The sequence below is a fragment of the Bos javanicus genome, chromosome 1 (genome assembly GCF_032452875.1).
Source record: "Bos javanicus breed banteng chromosome 1, ARS-OSU_banteng_1.0, whole genome shotgun sequence".
NCBI classification, from domain to species: domain Eukaryota; kingdom Metazoa; phylum Chordata; class Mammalia; order Artiodactyla; family Bovidae; genus Bos; species Bos javanicus.
The window spans coordinates 132583502-132611357 of record NC_083868.1 but is presented as its reverse complement, the minus strand read 5'-3'; the positions used below and the strand labels follow the sequence as shown (position 1 = coordinate 132611357).

General features: G+C 36.3%; 1 protein-coding gene across 3 annotated transcripts in view; it reads right to left on the bottom strand.

Moving 5' to 3' along the window:
• STAG1 (STAG1 cohesin complex component) overlaps nucleotides 1-27856 on the bottom strand; it is a 499240-nt gene that overhangs the window by 194881 nt on the left and 276503 nt on the right. For all 3 annotated transcript variants that reach the window (XM_061427678.1, XM_061427685.1, XM_061427693.1), the window contains one exon: nucleotides 23706-23782. In XM_061427678.1, the coding sequence (XP_061283662.1) occupies nucleotides 23706-23782 (77 nt within the window). The remainder of the gene's footprint in view (nucleotides 1-23705; nucleotides 23783-27856) is intronic.

The window sequence follows — 27856 nt, the reverse complement described above, 5'->3', positions numbered from 1 at the left end:
AAAACATAAAGCAAAAGAAAGGTGAAACATCTAAAGCTGGAGAATTTAAAGCGTGAAAAGGATTGTTGATAATTTTAGAAAAAGTGTTTGCTTTAACAAACATAAAGATAACAGGCAAAGAAAATTGTGCTGACCAAGAGGCAGCAGACAAATTCCAAGTCTTCATTAAGACAATCACTAAGGAGTAAGGGCAACTGCCTAAAATAAATTTTTTAACTTTTATTGAAATACAGTTGATTTACAATGTTGTATTCGTTTCAAGCGTACATCAAAGTTATTTAGGCGTGTACATATGTATGTGTATGTATATGTATTTCTTTTTTTACATTCTCTTCCATTATATGTTACTACAAGATAGTGTAGTTTCCTGTGCTATAACTCTTAGGTACTTGCTGCTTATATATTTTATATACAGTAATGTGTGTATTTTGGAACCAAACCCCTTGTGCCTTTTAGTAAACCAAAAATTTGTTTTCTATGTCTGTAAGTGCATTTGTTTTCTACATAAGTTCATTTGTATCACTTTTACTAAATTTCACTTATAAATGATATATGGTATTTGTCTTTCTGACTTACATCACTTAGCATGATAATCTCCTAGGTCCAACCACATTGCTGTGAGATTTCATTCTTCTTTTTCTTCTAATGGCTAAGTAATGTTTCACTGCAAACACACATACACACACAGCACTCTTTATCCATTCATCTGTCAGTGGACACTTACAGAGCTTCCATGTCTTGACTGTTATAAATAGCACTACTGTGCACATTGTGGTGTATGTATCTTTTCCAACTTTGCTTTTTTTTCAGGATATGTTTTTTTTCACAAGCCCAGGAGAGGGACTGCAGGATCATATGGTAGCTCTATGTTTACTATTTTAAGGAACCTCCATAATGTTCTCCAAAGTGGCTGTCCCAATATACATTACTACCAACAATGTAGGAGGGTTTCCTTTTCTCCATACCTTCTCCAGCATTTATTTATAGAATATGATGTAGGTCATTCTGACTGGTATGGGGTGGTATCTTATTATAGTTTTGATTTGCATTTCTCTAATAACTAGTAATGTTGAACATCTTTTTGTGTGTCTGTTGGTAATCTGTATGCTTCTCTCTCTCTTCTGCCCATTTTTTATTTGCTTGTTTTTTTGACGTTGAGTTGCATAAGCTCTTTGTATTATTTTAGAGATTACTCCCATTTCAGTTGCATCACTTGCAAATATATTCTCCTATCCTATAGGTTATCTTTTTGTTTTTTAAATTATGTCCCTTTTTAAATTTGTTTTTGTTTCCACAACTCTAGGAGATGGATCCAAAAAGATATTCCAATGACTTATGTTAAATAATGTTCTATGTTTCCATATAGGAGTTTTATACTATCTAGTCTTTATTTTTGGTCTAATCCATTTTGTTTTTATGCATGGTATGAAAGAAAGTTCTAATCTTATTTTTTATATGTAGGTTTTAGATTTCCCAGCACCACTTACTGAAGAGATTTCCTACTCTCCATTGTGTATTCCTGCACCATTTGTCATAGATTAATTGACCACAGGTACATGGTTTTATTTCTGAGTTTTGTATCATGTTCTGTCTGTCTGTGCCAGTACCATACCATTTTGATGACTGTAGCTTTGTGATACAGTCTGAACACAGGGTGCCTGCTTTCTCCAGCATCAGTTTTCTTTCTTAACAGTGCTTTGGCTATTTGTGGTCTTTTGTGTTTCCACACAAATTCTGCAAAAAGTCTACTTCTGTGAAAAGTGCCACTGGCAATTTGATAGGAATTGTACTCAGTCTGTAGACTGTCTTCAGCAGAATGGTCATTTTGACAATGTTGATTCCACCAATCCAAAAATATGGTATATCTTCCCAACTATTTGTATCATCTTCAATTTCTTTCAGCACTTTATAGTGCTTGGAGTATAGGTAGTTTACCTCCTTTTCTAGGATTGTTGCTACTGCTAAGTCACTTCAGTCATGTCTGACTCTGTGTGATGCCACAGACAGCAACCCACTCCTAGGTTTTTTCCCTTTGATACAATGCTAAATGGGATTTTTCTTTAACTTTCTGAATTCCCAATGTTAGTGTATAGAAATACAACAGATTTCTGTGTTTTAAATTCATACACTTTACAAAATTCACTGATGAGTTTCAGCAGATTTCTAGTACTATATTTAGGATTTTCTACCAGGCAGTGTCATCTGCAAACAATAAAAGTACTATGTCTTCTTTATCAATTTGGATTCTTTTTATTTCTCTTACTACCTTGACTAGGACTTCCTAGAGTGGCGAGAGCAGACAACCTTATCTTGTTACTGGTCTTAGAGGAAGTCCTTTCAGCTTTTCACAACTAAGTATGATGGCAGCTATGCCATTTGTTCATATATGGCCTCTATTATATAGAGCTCTATGTCTGCCTTCTGGAAAATTTTTTTAAATTATAAATGGATGTTGAATTTTATCAAAAGCATTTTTCTGCATCAATTAAGGACCATATGGTTTTTATTTTCCAACTTGCTAATGCAATGTATCACACTTACTGATTTGCAGATATAGGAAAGTCCTTGCATTTCTGAGATAAATCGACCTAATCACAGTTTATGCTCTTTACACCATATTCGATTTGCTTGTATTTTCTTGAAGAACTTTGTACCTACGTGCATCAGTGAAACTGGCCTGTGATATATACATAATTTTTTTTTTTTTGCATATCGTGTGGTATCACACTGATGTTGGCCTCACAGAATGACCTTGGACATGCTCTATCCTCAGGTGTTTTAATTCTCTTCTAAATATCTGATAGAATTCACCTGTGAAATTATCTGGTTACTTTTGTTTGTTGGGAGATTTTTAGTCTCACATTGAATTTCAGTACTTATAACTGTCCTATTCTTGTTTTCTATTTCTTCCTAGTTCCAGCTTGCTGCTGCTACTGCTGCTAAGTCCCTTCAGTCGTGTCTGACTCTGTGCAACCCCACGGACGGCAGCCTACCAGGCTTCTCCATCCATGGGATTCTCCAGGAAAGAACACTGGAGTGGGTTGCCTTCTCCTCCAATGCATGAAAGTGAAAAGTGAAAGTGAAGTCGCTCAGTCGGGTCTGACTCTTAGCGACCCCATGGACTGCAGCCTACCAGGCTCCTCCGTCCATGGGATTTTCCAGGGATGAGTACTGGAGTGGGGTGCCATTGCCTTCTCCCAGTTCCAGCTTAGGAGACTGTAAATTTCTAAGAATTGTTCCACTTCTTATAGATTGTCCATTTTATTGGCATACAGCTGCGTACAGTAGTCTCTTAAGGTCCTTTCTATTTCTGTAATGTCAGTTTTAACTTTTCTTTTTAATTTCTAATTTTATTGATTTGGGCCTTTCCCTTTTTTTTTCTTGATGAGTCTGGTTAAAATTTTACCATTCTTTAAATCTTTCAAGGAATTAACTTTTAGTTACATTGATCCTTTCTATTGCTTTTTTAGTCTCTGTTGCATTCATTTCTACTTTGACGTTTGCATTTTCTTTCCATCTACTAACTGGGAGTTTTCCTCGTTCTTAATCGGATTGCTTTTGTGGATAGTTAGGATGTTTATTTGAGATGGTTCTTGTTCCCTAAGGTAAGAATGTATTGCTATAAACTTTGCTCAAAGAATTGCGTTTCCCGCATCCCACTGATTTTGAGTCTTCATCTTTTCATTTGTCACTAGGCCTTTACTGATATCCTCTTTGACTTTTTCAATGATCCACTGGTTGTTTCCTAGAATACCTTAAGTCTCCACATGTTCGTGCCATTTGCACACTTTTTTTTCCTATAGTTAATTTCTAGCCTTGTGTTGTGATTGGAAAAGATGCTTCATACAATTTAAACATTCTTAAATTTACTGAGGCTTGCATTGTACCTGAGCATGTGATCTATCCTGGTGAAAGCTCCATGTATACTTGAAAAGAATCTACTCTGCAGCATTACGATGGAATTCTCTATGAATATCAATTAAGTCCATTTGGTCTGACACATCATTTCAAGTCTGTGTTTCCTTCTTTTCTATCCAGATCATCTGCCCATTGATGTATGTGAAATGTTAAAGGAATCCTTATTATTGTGTTATTGTGAATTTCTCATTTTACGTCCATTAACATTTGCCTTATACATTGAGGTGCTTTTATGTTGGGTACATTCATTTACAGCTGTGATATAATTTTGGATTTGTCATTATACAATACCCTTGTTAGTCTCTTATAATAGTCTTTTTTTTTCTTTTTAGTTTATATAGTCAGATATGAGTATTGTTTCTTCCAGCTTCATTTTGACTTCCATTTGCATGAAATACCTTCTTCTATCCCTTTCATTTTGTATAACTATAGATCTAAAGGGATTCTCTTGTTGACAGCATATATACAGGCCTTTTTTTATATTCATTCAGCCAGTCTATGTCTTTCGGCTGAGGAATTTAATTCATTTAAATTTAAGGCAATTTTCAATATGTATGTTCTTCCTGTTATTTTGGTAATAGTTTAGGATTTACTTTTATAGTTCTTTTTTCTCCCTTCATCTTCTGCTCTCTTCTCTTACGATCTGATAATTTTCTTTAGTGCTGTATTTGGATTCTATTTTCTTATTTGTGTGTATATCTATTATAGCTTTTTCCACTGCAGTCACCATGAGTGTTTGATACAGCAGTCTGTACATACACATGAATGTTTTTAGTTGTTGGTCACTAGATTTCAAATGTATTTGAAATATCCTGCAATTATACGCTCCTTTCACAATTATTGGTATAGATACCATTTATGCACATGTATGATTTCCTATCTTTATTGAATATTTGATTTTCCTGGTGAACTTTCTTGCTATGTAATTTTCCTCCTTCTAAAAGTGGGCCTTTCAACCTGTAGAATTTCTATTAGCATTTGCTGTATATCTGCTTGGGTGGGGCTGGATTCTGATAGCTTCTCCTTGTCTGTAAAGCTTTTGATTTCTTCATTGAATCTAAACAAGAGACTTGATGGATAGTGAATTCTTGGTTGTAGGTTTTTCCCATTCTTCATTATAGAGGTACTATGCCAACCCTTTCTGGTCACAAAAGTTTCTGCTAAAAATTCAGCTGATAACACTATGGGTATTTCCTTGTATGTTATTTGTGGTTTTCCCCTTGATGTTTTTTTTTAATATTTTCCCTTTATCTTTTTGTCAATTTGATACTGTGAGTCTTGGTATCTTTCTCCTTGGTTTCATCCCATATGCTACTTTCTAAACTTAGTAAACTTAGTTACTGCTTCCTTTTCCATGCTGTGGATATTTTAAGCTATTACCTCATCAAATGTCTTCTCAGGCCCTTTCTCTCTCTTCTCTTATTAGGACTCCTATAATCCAAATGCTGGTGCATTTGACATAGTCCAAAAGATCACTTAAAATACTATTGTTTCGAGAGAGAGCGATGTATGGGTCTGAGCACCTGCAGATTTTGTTTCTGGCAATGGGGAAATGAGATTGAAGCAGACGGCTAATGGTCTATGGGACAGCGAGACAAACATGATGCACAAGCTCTACCCTTTGAGGTCACTGTCTCTCTCAACGTTACAGGAGGGTTGTGGAGATCAAGCCCTGATCCCTGGAGTCGGAACACTGACTCCAAGATCCTAGACTACCAGAGAACTAACACTGAGAATATCAAAGAGAGAGATGCTTGAGAGAGTCAGTAAAAACAAGACCGAGAGCTGACTGTGGCTCAGATCATGAACTCCTTATTGCCTAATTCAGACTTAAATTGAAGAAATTGGAGAAAACCACTAGACCATTCAGGTATGATCTAAATCAAATCCTTTATGATTATATTGTGCAAGTGAGAAATAGACTTAAGGGACTAGATCTGACAGACAGAGTGCCTGATGAACTATGGATAGAGGTTCATGACACTGTACAGAAGACAAGGATCAAGACCATCCCCAAGAAAAAGAAATGCCAAAAAACAAAATGGCTGTCGGAGGAGGCCTTACAAATGGGATGTGAAAAGAAGAGAAGCAAAAAGCAAAGGAGAAAAGGAAAGATATACCCATGTGAAGGCAGAGTTCCAAAGAATAGCAAGCAGAGATAAGAAAGCCTTCCTCAGAGATCAATATAAAGAAATAGAGGAAAACAATAGAATGGGAAACACTAGAGATCACTTCAAGAAAATCAGAGATATCAAGGGAACATTTCATGCCAAGATGGGCTCAATAAAGGACAGAAATGATATGGATCTAACAGAAGCAGAAGATATTTAAAAGAAATGGTAAGAATACACAGAAACTGTACAAAAAAGATCTTCATGATTCAGATAATCACAGTGGTGTGATCACTCACCTAGAGCCAGACATCCTGGAATATGAAGTCAAGTGGGTCTTAGGAAGCATCACTACGAACAAAGTTAGTAGAGGTGATGGAATTCCAGTTGAGCTATTTCAAACTCTGAAATATGATGCCGTGAAAGTGCTGCACTCAATACGTCAGCAAATTTGGAAAACTCACCAGTGGCCACAGGACTGGAGAAGGTCAGCTTTCATTCCAATCCCAAAGAATGGCAATGCCAAAGAATGCTCAAACTACCGCACAATTGCACTCATCTCACACGCTGGTAAAGTAACGCTCAAAATTCTCCAAGCCAGGCTTCAGCAATATGTGAACTGTGAACTTCCTGATGTTCAAGCTGGTTTTAGAAAAGGCAGAGGAACCAGAGATCAAATTGCCAACATCTGCTGGATCATGGAAAAAGCAAGAGAGTTCCAGAAAAGCATCTATTTCTGTTCTTTGACTACGCCAAAGCCTTTGACTGTGTGGATCACAATAAACTGCGGAAAATTCTGAAAGACATGGGCATACCAGACCACCGGACCTGCCTCTTGAAAACCTGTATGCAGGTCAGGAAGCAACAGTTAGAACTGGACATGGAACAACAAACTGGTTCCAAATAGAAAAGGAGTGTGTCAAGGCTGTATACTGTCGCCCTGCTTACTTAACATATGCAGAGTACATCGTGAGAAACGCTGGGCTGGATGAATCACAAGCTGGAATCAAGACTGCAAAGAGAAATATCAATAACCTCAGGTATACAGATGACACGATCCTTATGGCAGAAAGTGAAGAACTAAAGAGCCTCTTGATGAAAGTGAAAGAGGAGAGTGAAAAAGTTGGCTTAAACCTCAACATTCAGAATACTTAGATCATGGCATCCATTCCCATCCCTTCATGGCAAATAGATGGGGAACAGTGGCAGACTATTTTTTCTGGGCTTCAAAATCACTGCAGATGGTGACTACAGCCATGAAATTAAAAGATCCTTACTCCTTGGAAGTTATGACCAACCTAGACAGCATATTAATAAGCAGAGACATTACTTTGTCAACAAAGGTCCATCTAGTCAAGGCTATGATTTTTCCAGTAGTCATTTATGGATGTGAGAGGTGGACTATAAAGAAAGCTGAGTGCCAAAGAATTGTTGCTTTGAACCATGGTGTTGGAGAAGACTCTTGAGAGTCCCTTGGACTGCAACGAGATCCAACCAGTTCATCCTAAAGGAGATCAGTCCTGCGTGTTCACTGGAAGGACTGATGCTGACGCTGAAACTCCAGTACTCTGGCCACCTGATGCAAAGAGCTGACTCATTTGAAAAGACCCTGATGCTGGGAAAGATTGAGGGCAGGAGGAGAAAGGGATGACAGAGGATGAGATGGTTGGATGGCATCATCAACTCGATGGACATGAGTTTGGGTGAACTACAGGAGTTAGTGATGGACAGGGAGGCCTGGCGTGTTGTGGTTCATGGGGTTGTAAAGAGTTGGACACGACTGAGCGAGTGAACTGAACTGAACTGAGCGAGTGAACTGAACTGAACTGAACATACAAAGGAAACAACGTGAATACAAGACCCAGCATCACACAACCACCAGTAAGCACCCTGTGCAGGACGCCTCATCTAAACAAGAAACAAAAGAAAAATACAAACCAAATAATCAGTAGAGATGATTACCATCTCACTTAGCCTTGACCATCAGAGGAAAAAGAAATAAACAAACAAAAACTCAGCACAAATCTCACTCTATATGAAGCTTACAGGAATCAATGGACCAGCCTTAGGATGGCAGAAATCAAAAGGAAGAAAGAATTCAAGCTTCAAGCATGAGAAAAGGAGAACTCAAACACAGTAAGTTAAGAAAAAATAATTAAAAGGCAGAGAAATACTACACAAATGAAGGAACAAACTAGAAACACAGAAGTCCAAATAAATGAAGAGGAAACAGGCAAATTATCTGAAAAAGAATTCAGAATAATGATAGTAAAGATAATAAAAAAAAAACCTTGAAAACAAAATGGAGAAATTGCAAGAATCAATTAAAAAGCCCTAGAAGAATTAAAGGATAAACATGCACAGACAAATAACACAATTACGGAAATTAAAAATACTCCAGAAGGAAGTGACAGCAAAATATCTGAAGCAGAAAAACAAACCAGTGAGTTGGAAGATAAAATGGTGGAAAATAACCCCTGAAGAGCAGTATAAACTAAAAAAAAAAAAAAAAACGAAAAGAACTGAGGATCATCTCAGAGACTTCTGGGACAATATCAAACACACCAACATTTGAACTGCAGAGGTCCCAGGAGAAGAGAAAAATAAATAGTATGAGAAGATTTTTGAAGGGATTATAGTTCAAAATTTCCCCAACATGGAAAAGGAAATAGTCAATCAAGTCCAGGAGGCAAAGAGAGTCCCATACAGGATAAACCAAAGGAGAAACACACCAAGACACATACTAAACAAACTAACCAAGACTAAACACAAAGAAACAATACTAAGAGACGCAAAGGAGAATCGACCAATAACATACAAGGGAAACCCCATACGCTTAACAGCTGATCTTTCAGCAGATATTCTGCAGGCCAGAAGGGAATGTCAGGATATATTTAAAGTATTGAAAGGGAAAAATCTATAACCAAGATTATTGTACCCAGCAAGGATCTCATTCAAAATTGATGGATAATAAAAAGCTTTTCAGACAAGCAAAAGTTAAGAGAATTCAGTACCACCAAGCCACCTTTATAACAAATACTGCTACTGCTGCTGCTGCTAAGTCACTTCAGTCGTGTCCGACTCTGTGCGACCCTATAGACGGCAGCCCACGAGGCTCCCCTGAGATTCTCCAGGGAAGAACACTGGAGTGGGTTGCCATTTCCTTCTCCAATGCATGAAAGTGAAAAGTGAAAGTGAAGTTGCTCAGTCGTGTCCGACTCTTCATGACCCCATGGACTGCAGCCTACCAGTCTCCTCCGTCCATGGGTTTTTCCAGGCAAGAGTACTGAAGTGGGGTGCCATTGCCTTCTCCGATAACAAATACTAAAGGGACTTATATAGCCACAAAATACAAAAGATAAAGATCTACAAAGTCAACCCCAAACAATTAAAAAAATGGCATAGGAATATATATATCAATAATTACTTTAAAAGTAAATGGATTAAATGCTCCAAAGAAAAGACATAGATGGGCGGAATGGATACAAAAACAAGACCCATATATATGCTGTCTACAAAAAACTTACTTCATATCTAAAGACACATATAGACTGAAAGTGAGAGGATGGAAAAAAACATTCCATGCAAATGGAAAGCAAAAGAAAGCTGGAGTAGCAATCTTCATATCAGACAAATTAGATCGCAAAATAAAGAATATTACAAGAGATAAGGAAGGACACTACATAGTGATCAAGGGATCAACATAAGAGGAAGACATAACAATGGTAAATATCTATGCACCCAACATAGGAGCACCTGAATACCTAAGACAAACACTAACAGACATAAAAGGAGAAACAGACAATAGCACAATAATAGTAGGAAATTTAACGCCCCACTCACACCAATGGAAAGATCATCAAAACAAAAATTAATAAGGAAATAGAAGTCTCAAATGATACATTAGATGAGATGGATCTCACTGGTATCTTCAGGACATTCCAACCAAATGCAGAAGAATACACCTTCTTCTCAAGGGCACATGGAACATTCTCCAGGATAGACCACATCTTGGATCAAAAATCTAATGTCAGTAAATTTAAGAAAATTGAAATTGTATCCAGCATCTTCTCTGACCACAACACTATGAGACTAGATATCAATTACAAGAAAAAAACTGTAAGAAACACAAACACATGGAGACTAAACAACACGTTTCTAAATAACCAACAGGTTACTGAAGAATTCAAAAGGGAAATAAAAAAATTTCTAGAAACAAATGTCAATGCTGCTCCTGCTGCTGCTGCTGCTAAGTCGCTTCAGTCATGTCTGACTCTGTGCGACCCCATGGACTGAGGCCTACCAGGCTCCTCTATCCATGGGATTTTCCAGGCAACAGTACTGGAGTGGGTTGCCATTGCCTTCTCCCAAATGTCAATGAAAACACAATAACTTAAAACCTATTGGATACTGCAAAAGCAGTTCTAAGAGGGAAGTTTACAGAAATATAATCCTACCTCAAGAAACAAGAAAAACATTTAATGGACAACGTAATTTTACTCCTAAAACAACTGGAAAAAGAAGAACAAAAAACCCCCCAAAATTAGTAGAAGGAAAGAAATCATAAAGATCCTAGCAGAAATAAATGAAAAAGAAATGAAGGAAACAAAAGTAAAAGTTAATAAAACTAAAAGATGGTTCTTTGAGAAGGTAAACAGAATTGACAAACCTTTAGCCAGACTCATCAAGAAAAAAAGAAGAATCAAATCAACAATATTAGAATGAAAAAGGAGAGGTTACAACAGACAATGCAGAAATACAAAGGATTTTAAGAGACTATTATGAGCAATATATGGCAATAAAATGGATAATATGGAAGCAATGGACAGATTCTTAGAAAAGTTCAATCTTCCAAGACTGAACCACGAAGAAACAGAAATTATGAACAACCCTACTACAAACACTGAAATTGAAGCTTTCATCAAAATTCTCCCAATAAACAAAAGCCCAGGACCAGATGGCTTCACAGGAGAATTCTATCAAACATTTAGAGAAGAGCTAATGCCTATCCTTCTAAAACTCTTCCAAAAAACTGCAGAGGAAGGAACACTTCCAATCTCATTCTATGACCCCACCATTACCCTGATACCAAAAACACACAAAGACAACACACAAAAAAGCAAACTACAGGCCAATATCACTGATGAACATAGATGCTAAAATCCTCAACAAAAGTTTAGCAAACAGAATTCAGCAACACATCAAAAAGCTCATACACAATGATCAAGTCGGGTTTATACTGGGGATATAAGGTTTCTTCAATAAATGCAAATCAATCAATGTGATACACCTTATTAACAAATTGAAAATAAAAACCATATGATCATCTCAATAGATGCTGAAAAAACCTTTGACAAAATTCAGCACCCATTTATGATTAAAACTCTTCAAAAAATGGGCATAGAAGGAATCTACCTCAACATAGTAAAGGCCATATATGAGAAGCCTACAGCAAACATTATTCTTGATGTTGAAAAACTGAAAGCACTCCCCATAAGAATAGGAACAAGTCAAAAGTGTCCACTTTCATACTATTATTCAACATAGTTCTGGAAGTCCTAGCTACAGCAGTCAGAGAATAAAAAGAAATAAAAGGAATCCAGATTGGAAAAGAATAAGTAAAGCACTCACTGTATGCAGATGACATGTAACTGTACATAGAAAACCCTAAGGACAGTATCAGAAAATTACTATAGCTCATCAGTGAATTTAGCAAAGTTGAAGGAAACAAATCAATACACAGAAATCACTTGCATTTCTATATACTAACAATAAAAAATAATAAAGACAAATTATGTAATCAATCCCATTCACCATTGAAACAAAAAGAATTAAATATCTAGGAATAAACTTACTTAAGGAGACAAAAGAACTGCACACAGAAAATTTTAAGACACTGATGAAAGAAATCAAAGATGACATAAACAGATGGAGAGATATTCCATGTTCCGGGGTAGAAAGAGTAAATATTGCGAAAATGACTATACTACCAAAGGTAATCTAGAGATCCAATGCAGTCCCTATCAAATTATCCAAAGGCATTTTTCATAGAATTAGAATAAAAAAATTTCACAATTCACATGGAAACACAAAGACCCCAAATAGCCAAGGCAGTCTTGAGAAAGAAGAATGGAGCTGGAGGAATCAACCTTCCTGACTTCAGATTATAGTACAAAGCTACAGTCAGCAAGACAGTATGCTACTGGCACAAAAACAGAAATACAGACCAATGGAACAAGGCAGAAAGCCCTGAAATAAACCCATGCACCTATGGGTACCTTATTTTTAACAAACGAATATACAATGGGGTAAAGGCAGCCTCTTCAATAAATGGTGCTGGGAAAACTGGACAGTTACATGTAAAATAATGAAATTAGAACACTTTCTAAAACCATACAGAAAGATAAACTCAAAATGGATCAAAGACCTAAATATAAGACCACAAACTATAAAACTCTTGGAGGAAAATATAGGCAGAACACTGAATGACATAAATCAAAGCAAGATCCTACATGAACCACCTCCTATAATAACGGAAATAAAAACAAACGTAAACAAGTGGGACCTGATTAAACTTAAAAGCTTTTACACAGCAAAGGAAAGTGAAAGACAACCCTCAGAATGGGAGAAAATAATAGCAAATTAAAAAAATAGCAAATGAAAAAACTGACAAACGATTAATTTCCAAAATATATAAGCAACTCATACAACTCAATGCCAGAAAAACAAACAACCCAATCAAAAAGTGGGGGAAAAGATCTAAACAGGCATTTCTCCAAAGAAGACATACAGATGGATAACAAACATATGAAAAGATGCTCAACATCGCTCATTATTAGAGAAATGAAAATCAAAACCACAATGAGATTTTCAGCTCACACCAGTTCAGAATGGCTATCATCAAAAAGTCTACAAACAATAAATGCTGGAGAGGGTGTGGAGAAAAGGGAACGGTCTTGCACTGTTGCTGGGAATGTAAACTGATACAGCCAATATGGAAGACGGTATGGAGATTCCTTAAGAAACTAGGAATAAAACCACCGTATGACCCAGCAATCCCACTCCTGGGCATCTACCCTGAGGAAACCAAAATTGAAAAGGCACATGTATCCCACAGTTCATTGCAGCAATGAATGAATGAATATACTTAAAAAATAGCTAGAACATGGAAGCAACCTAGATGTCCATCAAGAGATGAATGGATAAAGAACTTGTGGTACATATATACTATGGATATTACTCAGCCATAAAAAGGAACACATTTGAGTTAGTTCTGATGAGGTGGATGGACCTAGAGCCTATTATACAGAGTGAAGTAAGTCAGAAAGATAAATATCATAGTCTAACGCACGTATATGGAATCTAGGAAAATGGTACTGAAGAATTTATTTACAGGGCAGCACTGGAGAAACAGACATAGAGAATTTATTTATGGACATGGGGAGAGGGGAGGAGAGGGTGAGATGTATGGAAAGAGTACATGGAAACTTACATTAAAATATGTAAAACAGACAGCCAATAGGAATTTGCTGTATGGCTCAGGAAACTCAAACAGGGGCTCTGTATCAACCTAGAGGGATGAGATGGGGAGGGAGATGGGAGGAAGGTTCAAAAGAGGGGATATATGTATACCTATGGCTGATTTATTTTGAAGTTTGACAGAAAACAAGAAAATTCTATAAAGCAATTATCCTTCAACAAAAAAAGGAAAAAAAATACCACTGTTTCTTTCCATTCTTTTTCCTTTATTCTAAACCACAATGGTGTTATGCACTACTCTGTCTACCAGTACACTCATTTGGTCTTCTGCTTTATTTAATGGTTCCTTCCACTGTATGTTTCATTTCAGTTTTTGTATTCTCTTTCTAAATTTTTTCTTTGTTTGATTTTTGGCTGTACTGGGTTTTCAATGCTATGTACAGGCTTTCTCTAGTTATGGCAAGTAGGGGCTACTTTCTGGTTTCAGTGTGCAGGCTTCTCATTGCAGTGGTAGCTTCTCGTTGCAAAGCATGGTCTCTAGGATGCATGGGCTTCAGTAGCTGCAGCACACTGGCTTGGTAGCTGTGAAACGGGCTGAGCTGTCCTACTTCAAGTGGGATCTTCCTGGATCAGGGATCAAACCCATGTACCATTCACTGGCAGGAGGATTCTTCACCAGTGGACCACCAGGAAGTCCTCAGATACTGCATTCTAATTTTTCTAATCCTTGTTAAAAACTTCTTTTAACTTATTGCTCTGTGTATCCATTCTCTTCCTAAATGTTTGCATCCTTCATGTTTGCATCTCTTCCTAAATGTTTGCATCATTACTCTGCACTCTTTCTCATATAGTTACCTATCTCCACATCATTTAGTTGTTTTGGGACTTAATTTTGTTCCTTTATCTGGAACATGTTCTTCTGTCATTTCATTTTGTCTAAAGTTCTATTTTTATTTTATATATGTGTAAAGTTATTATTCTTGACTTTGAAAAAGAAACCCTCTGTTGAGTATGTCCTAGGTGTTCTAGCAGTACAATTCCCTCTCATAACGCAATGATCAGGTACCAGCTGTTCCCATTTTAAGTTCTGACCTATTTGTGGACTCAGCTCCACAGGGTGTAAGACTGTATGTTTTTTGCTTCAGTTGTCTGCTCCCTGGTGAGTAAGGCTGGTCTAGAGGCTTGTGGAACCTTCCTGATGGGAGGGAATGGTGCGTAAAATTGGATCTTGGCTCTCTGGTGGGCAGGGCTTTGTCAAAATGTGTGCCAAGAGGTGGCTGTGGGATCAGGAAGTCTTTAGGCAGCCTCTTTATTGACAGGTGGGACTGTGTTCCAGTCCTGTTGCTTACTTGGTCTGAGGTATTCCAGGACTGGAACCTACAGGCTATTGGGTGGTGCCAGGTCTTTGTGCTAATGTCCCAAGCAAGATGTCAACCCTCAGATAATTTCTTATGGATATGTTCACTGCCAACTTTTATGACCCAATAGAGAACCACAGCCCCATTCTCCCTCCCAGGAAGCCTTCCAAGAGCAGGATTAGTTCCAGCCCAGGCTCCTATGAAGTCACTGCTTTCCCTCTGAGTCCTGGTGCTCACACAACCTCACATGCATCATCCAAGTCTGGAGTCTCTGTTTTCCCCAGTCCTATAGAGCTCCTGTGATCAAAAGTTGCTAGAGTTAGAAGCCAAATAAATGCTCTGTAGGCTCTTCCTCCTGATGCCAGACCTACAGGCTAGGGAGCTTAACGTGAGGCTCAGAGCTCTCACTCCCAAAGGAAAATTTCTGTGATGGAATTATTTTCCAGTTTCTGGGTCACTCCAGATGTATGGGATTTGATTATATCACAAATGTGCTCCACCTATCACCTCATGATTTCTTGTCTTTGGATGTAGAGTACCTTTTCGGAAGGTTTCAATCTTTTTTATTTATGGCTGTACAGAAGTTAGTTGTAATTTTGATATTCTTACGGGAGGAAGTGAACTTAAGTTCTTCTACTCTGCCATATTGTTTTCTTTCCTGGCCAGCTAAGGATGGGGCACCTGCAGGAACTAGCAAGAGCCACAGACCCTTGCTTAGTGTCAACAGTGCTAGAAACTGCTCTCCAGCATAACAGATACCTCGCTGTTCACGGCTGGGTGTGTTCCTACATATCTCAATGGCAGGAGAGTAGCTCATCTTTGCTGGACTAGTGATCTCAGTTGCAGCTACTGTCTCTGGACTGAGCAGAAAGTTCCAACCATCCTGTCCTAGTCAACAAAACTTCTGAAAGGAAAAACTTCTTTCCTTTCTAGCTTGGATCTGGTAGAGAGGGCCTGAAGATTAACTGACAGCCAACAGACTGAGTGGAGAAGAGACAAAGTTTATTTACAACTGTACATGCTCAGTGGTATGTAAGTCTGCCTGAACAAGTTTTTAATGCAGATGAAAGTGCCCTTTTGTGAAAAAAAAATTTTTTCAGGAAAAAAATTATCATAAAGAATATCATTAGTAAGGAAGAGAAGTGAGCACCAGGCCATAAAACATGAAGGCATAGGTTAACTCTACTTTTTGTACACACAAAAGTCAGGTTTATGATCAAGACTCCTCTTAACTAAAAAACTACAAACTCCTCAGCCTTGAAGTAGAAAAGATAAACACTGGCTACCAGACTTTTGGTTGTACAGTAAGAATGCATGGACAATGAGAACCCTTTTTCTGGACTGATTCCATTTATGCTTTGTCACTGAAGTTAGGAAGTACCTTGCCAGTAAGAGACTGACTTTTAAAATTCTTTTCATAATGAACAATACCCCTGATTACCCAGAACTCTATGAATTCAACACTGAAGGTGTCAAAGTAATCAAACTGTTCTGAAATAAAACATCTCTAATTCGGTCTTTAGATGAGGAAGTCACAGTCGTTGTTGTTCAGTTCCTAAGTCGTATGCAACTCTTTCCAGCCCCATTGTCTACAGCATGCCAGGCTCACCTATCTTTCACTATCGCCTGGAGTCTGCTGAAATTAATTTCCATTGATTCCGTGACACTATCTAACTATCTCATCCTCTGCCACCCTCTTCTCCTTTTGCCCTCAATCTTTCTGAGCACCAGGGTCTTTTCCAGCGAGTTGGCTCTTCACATCAGATGAGTATTGAAGCTTCAGCATCAGTATTTCCAATGAATATTCAGGGTTTATTTCCTTTAGGATTGACTCTCTGTAGTCCGAGGGACTCTCAAGAATCTTCTCCAAAAGCACAATTCAAAAGCATCAATTCTTCGGTGTTCAGCCTTCTTTACAGTCCAACTCTCACATCCATACATGACTACTGGAAAAACCATAGCTATGACTGTATGTACCTTTGTTGGCAAAGTGATGTCTCAGCTTTTTAATATGTGGTCGAGATTTGTCATAAGCTTTCCTTCCAAGGAGAAGGGTCTTTTAATTTCATGGCTGCAGTCACTGTCCGGTGATTTTGGATCCCAAGAAAATAAAATCTATCACTATTTCCACTTTTTCCCCTTCTATTGGCCATAAAGTGATGAGACTGGATGCCATGGTCTTCTTAGTCTTTCAATGTTGAGTTTCAAGCCACCTTTTTCACTCTCCTTTTTGACCCATATCAAATTCTATAGTTCCTTTTCAACTACTGTCATTGGAGTGGCATCATCTGCATATTTGAGGTTGAAATTGATATTTCTCCCAGCAACCTTGATTCCAATTTGTGATTCATCCAGCCTGGCATTTCACATAATGTATTCTGCATATAGGGGCTTCCCAGGTGGCACTAGTGGTAAAGAACTTGCCTGCCAATGCAGGTAGATGTAAGAGACTCAGGTTTGATCACTGGGTTGGGAAGATGCTCTGGAGTAGAAAATGGCAACCTATTCCAGTACTGCCAGGAGAATCCCATGGACAGATAAGCCTGGTGGATTAAAGTGACAGGGTTGCACAGAGTCAGACACCACTGAAGTGACTCAGCATGCAAACACACACTCTGCACACACGTTAAATGAGTAGGGTGACAATATATAGTGCTGTTGTACTCCTTTCCCAATTTTGAACCAGTCAGTTGTTCCATGTCTGGTTCTAACTGTTGCTTCTTGACTTGAATATAGGCTTCTCAGGAGGCACGTAAGGTGGTCTAGTACTCCCATCTCTTGAAGAAATTTCCACAATTTGTTATGATCCACACAGTCTAAGGTTTTCATGTAGTCAATGAAACAAGTTTTTCTGGAATTCCTTTGCTTTCTCTATGATCCAATGGATATTGGCAATCTGATCTCTGGTTCCTCTGCCACTTCAAAACCCAGCTTGTACATTTGGAAGTTCACATACTGCTGAAGCCTAGGTTGAAGGATTTTGAGCATTACCTTACTAGCATGTGGAATGAGCACAAATGTATGGTAGTTTGAACATTGTTTGGCATTGCCCTTCTTTGGGACTGGAATGAAAACTGACCTTTTCCAGTTCTTACAGCTGAGTTTTCAAACTTTGCTGACATACTGAGTGTAGCTCTCAGGATTTTTAAATAGCTCAGGAGGAATTCTGTCACCTCTACTAGCTTTGTGCATATAATTATTTCCTAAGTAATTATTTCCCACTTGACCTCACACTCCAACATGTCTGGTTCCAAGTGAGTGACCACATCATTGCGATTATCTGGATCATTAAGAACTTTTTTGTATAGTTCTTCTGAGCATTCTTGCCACCTCTTCTTAGATGTCTTCTGCTCCTGTTAGGTCCTTAACCGTTTCTGTCCTTTACTGTGCCTGATGATTGAATAAAATGTTCACATAAGGGCCTCATGATACACAGTAATTGATGGAAAGGATTGTCTCTGTACTAAAGAAGATAGAACATCATAAAAGTCTGAAAGAACTTCACCACTGAAGTTGCCATTGTTGCTACAGAAAAAGTCATGAAAGCTATCAGACCTGAAATAATAAATTCCCACTGGAGATAAATTTTGCCTAGATGTTTTCCATCACTTCAGAGGACTTAGGAGAGAGCCTATCAAAGGAATCATGAAAGAGACTATGAATATGGCATAAAAGGTGGGGTGTGGTGAAGCGTTTTAAGATACGAATCTTGGAGAAATCAAGAGCTAACAGACACTACACCAAAGGAATTATGAGAAGATGACTTGACAGAGATGAGTGCTTCCAAACCAGTACTGTACAATGAGGAAGAACACATAAACAATTCCAGAAAACAAATAACATTAGACAATCTTACTCAAATACTACTTTTAACTTCTTTAATAACAAGGACCCTTTTAATATAGAGCACTGAAACTAAAGTGAATGGTGGAAGAAGGTTTGGTATTATATAGAAGCATTTTTATACAGATGAAAAAGCAAAATTCAGACAGAAATTATTATGTATTTGCATAAAATTACACTGAATATGCCTGTTTTCCTGCCTACTGTTCCACCTCTTCCACATCTGCCATCTCTGAAACAGCAAGACCAAACTCTCCTCTTCCTCAGCGTAGTCAATGTAAAGATAATGAGGAAAAAGACTTTTATGATGATTCACTTCCACTTAAGGAACAGCAAATAATCACCATGCCATACACTTAATAAATGTATCTGTTGTATATGTGTGTGTCTCCAATGGAAAATATCCCACATAGCTCAGTAGGTAAAGCATCTGCCTGCAATGCGGGAGACCTGGGTTCAATTCCTGGATCAGGAAGTTCCCCTGGAGAAGGAAATCGCAACCCACTCCAGTATTCTTGCCTGGAGAATCCCATGGACAGAGGAGCCTGGCAGGCTACACTTCATGGGATCGCAAGAGTCAGACACACCTTAGCACTATCTTTATCTTTTTATGGCAAGAACTGTGTAAGTTCTTGTGCCATCATCATTGCTTAAGTGTTCAATTATGTTTTGTGTCCAAGACAAGCACAAGGTGAGTGATATTTTTCACATAGTGTTCTAACTTTGCTTTCAAAGAGTTACATTACTATATAGTAATGTATATAGTATGACTCACTCTCTCTCATATAGCTGGAGAAACTATGTATCAACATATCTTGTATCAGCTATATATGAGCTGAAACTATGTATCAGCGTGATTTACAAAAATGTTTCCAATAGTATATTATAAATATGACAGTAATACTATATGCTATAAAAATTTTATAACAATTCATTCATTAGTGTAAAGGCAAGGCTACTGTGAAACAATTTTATCAGTTACACTAGGCTAATACAAAGCAATTATATTATTGCCTTCATCATCATCACCCATAAATCATCATAATTATAAATCAATATGAATTATTCACAGTATCTTTTCATTTTTGATGTCTAGTGTTAGTTATATATGTAACACCTACTATGGTGTTTTGTATCATATAAGACAATACTGATACAGGTACTAACTGGATGATTCACCTTGTAAACTGATGACATAAACTTTCTGTAATGATAAACGTAGTACACAATACTGCAAATTTACTTTCCCCTTTTAATGATTTTAATAACATTTTATTTTCTCTAGATTACTTTAGTATAAGAATATAGCATATACTACACATAAAACACAAAATACGTGTTAATTGACTGTCAATATTATTGGTAAAGTTTCCAGTCAACAGTAAGGTATCAGTAGTTAACTTTTGGGAGTGTCAAAAGTTATATTGACGATTTTCAGCTACAGAGGCATTACAGTAACCAATACCCACATTGTCCAAAGGTCAGCTGACTATGAAACGTGTTGTGTTGCAAAGATTCCCCAACATAGATGTCTTACTTAAATATTTGAAAACTACACAAACTGACCTTTGAGAAACCATATCTAAGAATTTATATATGGAGATCTGATTCTAATAATCTCAGGAAGAAATACAATTACATTTTCCTTTATCTCATGACAATTTGGTTGTCCACCAGGAACCAAGTATATCTACTGACCTTGAAGAGTTATAGACTGCTTTGGGAATTAACGTATTTCTAATTAGGTTGTTATTACAATTATAAAAGACTTTTGGCCAAGTAGAGATTTGTAGGGCTTTCAAAAAAAGGTCATGTAATAACTGGGTATGACTAGTTTGTAATAAGGAATAGAAGTTACAGCATACTAGTTTTTCAGGCAATAAGATACTTTTGACCACCTTTTTCAATTCAGTTTCAATCAAAATGATTTCTACCTCATTTCACCTTTACTTCACTTCGCTATAATACAACATATTCAGTCATTCATTCAACAGAAGTTAGTGGCTTTTCCCTATTAACTAGGCATTTTTCTAGCATCTTGGGATCTAATGACTCCTTTCATCAGATATTTCAGAATTTTATCACAAATCATAATTTAAAAACTAACCTCCTTCTACTCCCAAGGAATTAAGTATTTAAGAAAAAAAAAAAACCTGTGTATTTAATAATACGCAAGGATTTAAATGCATTCTCAAGTATATACACAGTAGTAAAAGATTAATATCTTTCTAAAGAATTGAAGTTAAAAATTTTTGTTATCTGCACCTGAATTATAATTTCATTGAGTTCATTACAGTGAACAATGTGTGATTCACTCCCACTTATACTTATTATGTACTGAGCTCATAAGTCTTACCACTCTGCATCATCAATGGCTTTTGTAAATACATAGTCTATCCCTCCAAAACACAATACCACCTTTCAAACAGAATTTCCACTTGTTCTTGCTTCATTGAATCTTGTCATACTTGCAGACAATCATCTTTGTCAAATAGGTCTGGCACATCTTGTTCACTAATCTCTCTGGAAATTTTGTGTATCTGTTTGCTTGTGTGTTTATTTATTCATTATTCTGAGTTCAAATTTTTATTTTCCAAATTATTTATACAAGAAAATCTCAAGCAAATGAGTAAGCATCCTATTTTTTTTAATGACACTGTTTTAAGCCACCTAATTAAATTATATAGATATTTAAAATTGAAACTTAAAATGTTTATTAAAATTTCTAATCATCACAATTATATTTATTTACTTTTATGTAGCCCTAGGAGATATCTAATTCTGCTTTAAGTTATTCTAATAACAATAAAAATAATATTAGAACAGAATTATATTCAAACAGAACTGTGATTTTTAAAAGTCTTTGATTAGGTCAATAATCTCAAATATTCAGACAAAATGTTTAAGAATATGAAACATGCATTCTGAATAATTTCATTTGTTACACTGTATTCATTTTTGTTTTCCCCTCAGCCTGTTTTCATATATGAAGTGTTCTTATAACTTAAATCTTGGATTCCTCTTTTTACTTACCTTGGAATAATAGTTCTCAATAGTTGTTCTATGTTACAATCACCTGGTGAGCTTTTTTAAAAAAAATCCCTATGCCAAGGTCACATGCCTTACAAATTAATCAAATGTCTAGGGCATGTGTAAGGGAGCCAGGAATCAGTATCCCAGTGAGACATTAATTTGCAGCTCAAATTTAGTTTGGGAACCACTGTCTTAAAATACTTAATAATCATTCCATCATGTGTTAGTCCTGGGAAGGTCCAAGACATATACCACTTTTAAATCTACAATCTGAATCACCTGTATTGCAGGCCACGCATGGGAGAATAGCAGCTGGTGAGTAAACCTACTACTTGCACCTTAACTGTATGTTACCTGGCTTTAACTTCTATTTCTAACATATAAACTCATATATTAACAACAACAACAAAATACATTTTACTGAACAGTAGCGCCACAGAAATGTTTCAGAATCTAGGGTTTTTGAATTTTAAAAGTGAACTTGGTTCATAACCTTATATTTCATCATACCCCAATAAAACCTGGTGTAGCACTCTGTAGTTAAGAACATTAATATTTAACAGCAATGCATATATATATATATATATATATATATATATACTTTTTTTTTCAAACTGTGAGAAATAAAAATTGACTGTAAATAGCCTATGTTAGTTGAGGCCAAGTGGCCTTAGAGCCAAACCTCAGAGTTTGGATTACGAACTGTCAGAGCTTTTTGAGATTACAGAAATTAAGGCAAGTGATTCTGAAATATTATGTCCACAGGTTACAATTCAAGGTCTTCCCTATGTCCCATAAATTGTGACTACATAGTCTGAAATCCAATGACAGAATGTTTATCTAGAAAGATGCACATTAAAACATTTTGATACTGCTGCTAAAGGTGAACATCTGATGAGAAAAAGACATTGAGCAGCCTATGCTTGAATATTTACCTTAGTATGTATTTGTAGTACTTTTTTCAATTAAAAATAAATACTACTGCTACTATTAATAAAAAACCTAAACCCATGTTACTAAAAGAGTGGACTTATAAGAAAACCAATCCTTGTGGTTAGTGTTGAAGGTCAAAACAAAGGAACACCTATCAGAAAATAGAAAATAATACCAAAGGCAGAATGTTAAAACAGGAACTGATGCTGGCCTAAAGCATGACATGAATTGAGTTCACTATAAATAAAGAAATAAAACTGTTAAAGTGTCTCAAAAATAAACATTTATGACTAGTGTAAAACTATTTGAGAGAATATTTAAGTCTTAAAATGGAAAATCATGCATGATTAACTTGTGAAGACTAACAAAGAAAACTCGTATTCTGAATAGAAATCAGATTATCTCAAGTAGAGTGTTCCAAATAGAAGAACTATACACACACACAGAAAATGGAAAGGGGGCGGGGGAGGGCAGAGGGACACATGTCAGTGGCAGGGATCCATATAAAGTAAGAATTCTGGATTAAATTTAGGAAATTTTTCACTGTTAGGATTTCTAATAACCTTAAATAAAAAAATGTGCTTTGACAATCTTAGGTCAGGTATCTTAGGTAGGTATAATAGCCAGCCTTCTGACACTTCCTTGACCTCCAAACCCTTTTTTCTTTAAAACATTTAAGAGGACTAGCATTCCACAGAATATGGAACTGTTGGAGGTGCACTTATAAATTCAGGATTTTAGATGGTCTTCAAGAATGAATGTAAAGAATCAACTCATACCTCATACCATTAATTTTCCAATCATTATCAGCCATCAGTCATTACTCAGTGCTACTATCTCCATGCAATGTAATAAAATTTCCAAAGATGATTCATTTTGGAAATAACAGCATGGATTATCACATAAAGGAGAAAATAGTATAACTTCTCTTATACTAAGTACAAAGTCAAAACAAAACTTAAAATAATCAACATATTCACCATTTACAAGTACAAAGCAGGCAATTTGTATAAACAGCGAAATGCTATACCTCATCAAATTCTTCGGTCATTTTTCTGATGATTTCTGCATTCTGCATATTTCGAAACATCTCTATTCTCACAGTACCTGTGGAACAACAGATTCTATAGTTAATTTTTCCTCTCCATGCTAAAAGTTAAATTTAACTTGACTATTTGAAAAGTTTTATATGAAAGTGATTGGGTTTTTCTTTCTTCTTCAAACTTCTATTTTAAAGGAATCCCTTGTTTAAGAAATTTAAAATTCTTTAAACATTTAAAAAAAAAAAAAAACACCTGAATAACCTATGCATTAGGTAAGTCTAATGAAAAATGTTGAGAGAAGTATTGAAGAAGGAAAAGACAAAGAATAAAACATGAATTTACGTACAGAGGGCCCTAAAGATGGCTTATGATAACCAGATATATGAGGCTTCCCTGGTGGCAGACGATGAAGAGCTGGCCCGCAAAGCAGGAGACCTGGGTTTGATCCCTGGGTCAAGAAGATTCCAGGTGGCTAGCTACCTTAGTCCAAAAATCACCCAAGTATAGAGAATGTTATTCTGGTTTTTTTTTTTTTTTTAAATCATCAGAATATTCTCCTTTTATTTAAAACTAACTGTTCCTTAATTTAACAATACTTTCAGTTGAATCTGTTTTCTTTGAAGATGCCAGGAACCTCTACATAAGGATCAAACAAAGGAAAAAGCTGTAACCCCCTTGTCATCTCATTCCTTTATACTTCTACCTTACTTTACTTTTATCTCAAATATGGCTATGTAAGTATTATCACTCTTGTAAGAATGAGTGGTTTACACTGAAAATCTATGTTAAAAATAACAGAATTTAAAGAAAACTGAAACAAGGTTCAAAATCAACTTAGATACAAAGAATTCTGACATAATAATTAAAGGAGGTTCTGTTTTAGTTGGATAAATGTGTTGGACGCTAAGCTGTGTCTGACTCTTGTGACCCCATGGACTGTAGCCCCAGGCTTCTCTGTCCATAGGATTTCTCAGGCAAGAATACTGGGGTCGGTTGCCATTTTCTGATCCAGGAGATCTTCCCGACCCAGGGATCAAACCGAGTCTCCTGCATTGGCAGGTGGATTCTTTATGACTGAGCCACCTGGGAAGCTCAATAATTAAATGAGGTTTAGTTTCAATTGCATGTAAAATGTAAAATATTCAAGTTAAAAATCACAAGAATAATACTCAATAAACAGTAGGAAAATAATTAATTTATAACTTCTGACAGGCTCCTTGCAAGTGATTAATATCAGCTCTATCTGCAGTCACAATTAGGAATGGAGGCAGGAAGAGTCTCTGAGTCATACTGTATGAAAGAGCATGGAGCAATGAATAGTCATTAAAGTCAAAGTATGATCTAGAATCAGAGTCCTAAAAAAACTACAGTGGCATATTTAGCTCTTATTTAACTTAATTTTTACTAATCTTAAAATGAGAAAAATTATGTTTGCCCTATCTTTAAATCAGAACCATTTTACAGCACATTTTATTTATTGATACATAGCTCTCATTAATTTTCAATAGGTATTCCAAATATTCAACTGTAGACATGATAGGTTGGAAGGAGAATGAAAACGAAAATGTTTTTAAATAGTTCTTCCCCTTAAAAGTTCTTAAAAACTTCCAATAGTTTTTGGAAATATGCATGCTAAGTCGCTTCAGTCGTGTCCGACTCTGTGTGACCCCAGAGACGGCAGCCCACCAGGCTCCCCGTCCCTGGGATTCTCCAGGCAAGAATACTGGAGTGGGTTGCCATTTCCTTCAATGCATGAAGGTGAAAAGTGAAAGTGAAAGTGAAGTCGTGTCCAACTCTGAGCGACCCCATGGACTGCAGCCTACAGGGCTCCTCCATCCATGGGATTTTCCAGGCAAGAGTACTGGAGTGGGGTGCCATCGCCTTCTCCGTGGAAATATGCAATTTCCAAAAAAAAAAAAGATAAAATTTTTACTGTGATTTAAAATTTTATGAGAAAAACAGTAATGCACAGAGTATTCAACAGTGTTGAAAATAGGCTGTTTATGTACCATAGAACAGTCTATATTTTCAGAGGATTTTTAAAAATTAAATAAACAAGAAATGTCCTTAACTGATAAGTGAGCTCAAATAAAAATAACTTTCTGTTAGATATGCTTAAAAATCACTCAATTAAATAAAATTGTTTATACCTTGTATGGGTCATAAAATATTGCATCAATCTGAAACAGATTTCCATAGATAAAAAGGAAGTCATTTCAGGAGTTACTTCATGGTATTCTTGATAAGTGGAAGGACTGATGCTGAAGCTAAAGCTTTAATATTTTGACCACCTGATGCAAAGAGATCACTCACTGGAAAAGACCCTGATGCTGGGAAAGATTGAGAGCAGGAAGAGAAGGGAGCAACAGAGGATGAGATGGCTGGATGGCATCACCAACTCAATGGACATGAATCTGAGCAAACTCAGGGAGGTAGTGAAGAACAGAGAAGTCTGGTGTACTATACAGTTCATGGGGTCACAAAGAGTCGGATATGACTTAGCAACTGAACAACAAGTAAAATTACATTCATCTGTACTTATAAAGCAAAAGAAATAAAATTAGATGTTAAAATTATTAAACATGAGAAGAACTGTTCTTAGGGGGAAGGAAATATTTTAGATCTTGAATAGAGTGTCATAATTATGGCTGTATGCATTTGTCAAAAGCTATCTATCTATATACTCTGGTGGCTTTTAATGCATGGATATTAGACCTTGGTAAAGTTGATTCTTTAAAAATTCAAGAAAAAGGACAAAGCTAACCCTACTTCTTCAGCAATGAGTTGCACATATCACTGTTAAAATATTTCCAATGTTAATAATGCTCAACTACTCAATTTCCATAACTGACAAGGCAGTTTTCACAGAGTGGAATTTTTAAATATACTTTCAATAAAATAGCTATGTTAGTTCATAAAGGGAGGACTATTTCATGGCATCAATTTAATGTGGTGAAGGGAAAGGCAACAAAACAGCAACCAGTATTAAAAGCAATATAAAAAACTTTAAAGATGACTATAATATATAAAAAACAATTACTAACAAAATAAAATCAGATGTTTAAAAGTCATACTTTTTAAAATGAACAGAAGCTTTGCATTGATACTTTTTAAGAAAAAAATTCCTTTTGCTGCCATAATGACTGTCCCAAAGATTGCCTTATTTACTTATTTTTCTCCTGTTCATTCTTCTCCAATTGAGTCCCACAATTCTACCGAAACTGCTTCCTCACACCAGTCATCTCTGAACTGCTACATCAAACAATCTTAGTAATAATCTATCTATTCTATTTAAAGCATTTGTTTATTTCATTGGTTCCTATAGCATTATATCGGAGAATCCCAGAGACGGGGGAGCCTGGTGGGCTGCCATCTATGGGGTCGCACAGAGTCGGACACGACTGAAGTGACTTAGCATAGCATAGCATTATATATTTGTACTATATTTTCTGTTTATTTGTTTTGATTTCTTTCACTTACTTTTAGGCATTTAACATGAGTAAACAAAGGTATTTTCTAAAGCTCCATTCAAGCATTCTTCTTTGTCCATTTTTAAATCTTCTAGCCTGCAAACGGCCCCCATCTAGCTCACCCAATAGAAAAAAGTATAGCAGTGACCACTATTTACTGATCCTTTTATTTCTCCATGAGCCTTAAAAACTTTCTGACATCTTAAGTTCCTCCGTCCTATTAAGTTTTCTTTGATAATAATAATGAAGAATATTGCCCTAATTCAAGACTAATTTTCAGAACACATTAAAAAGCTAACCTCAGTTCATTTTCAGGTTCTTCATTCTTAAATATGAATATTTCTAATAGAAATCTATCCAAAATAGATTTTGAAGAGTAAAGGTAAATAAATCTGAAATAATTCAGATTTATGGAAACAAAACTATACGAAAATACAGAATAAAAAAGAGTAAAGATCATCTTTCAAGCCCTTAAATACTAACAAGTTACCTATGAGAATCTTAAAAGAGTAAGCCACCAATATACATATTTTATGAAAGGTTGTTTCAGCAGGCTCTCCAGACAGGATTGTAGTTTTAATAAAGAAAAAGGAAGAACTTTAAAAATTGTCATTTTAAATTATGAATAATTTTAGAAACAGAAGTAACATCAGAAATCTACCTGCAAA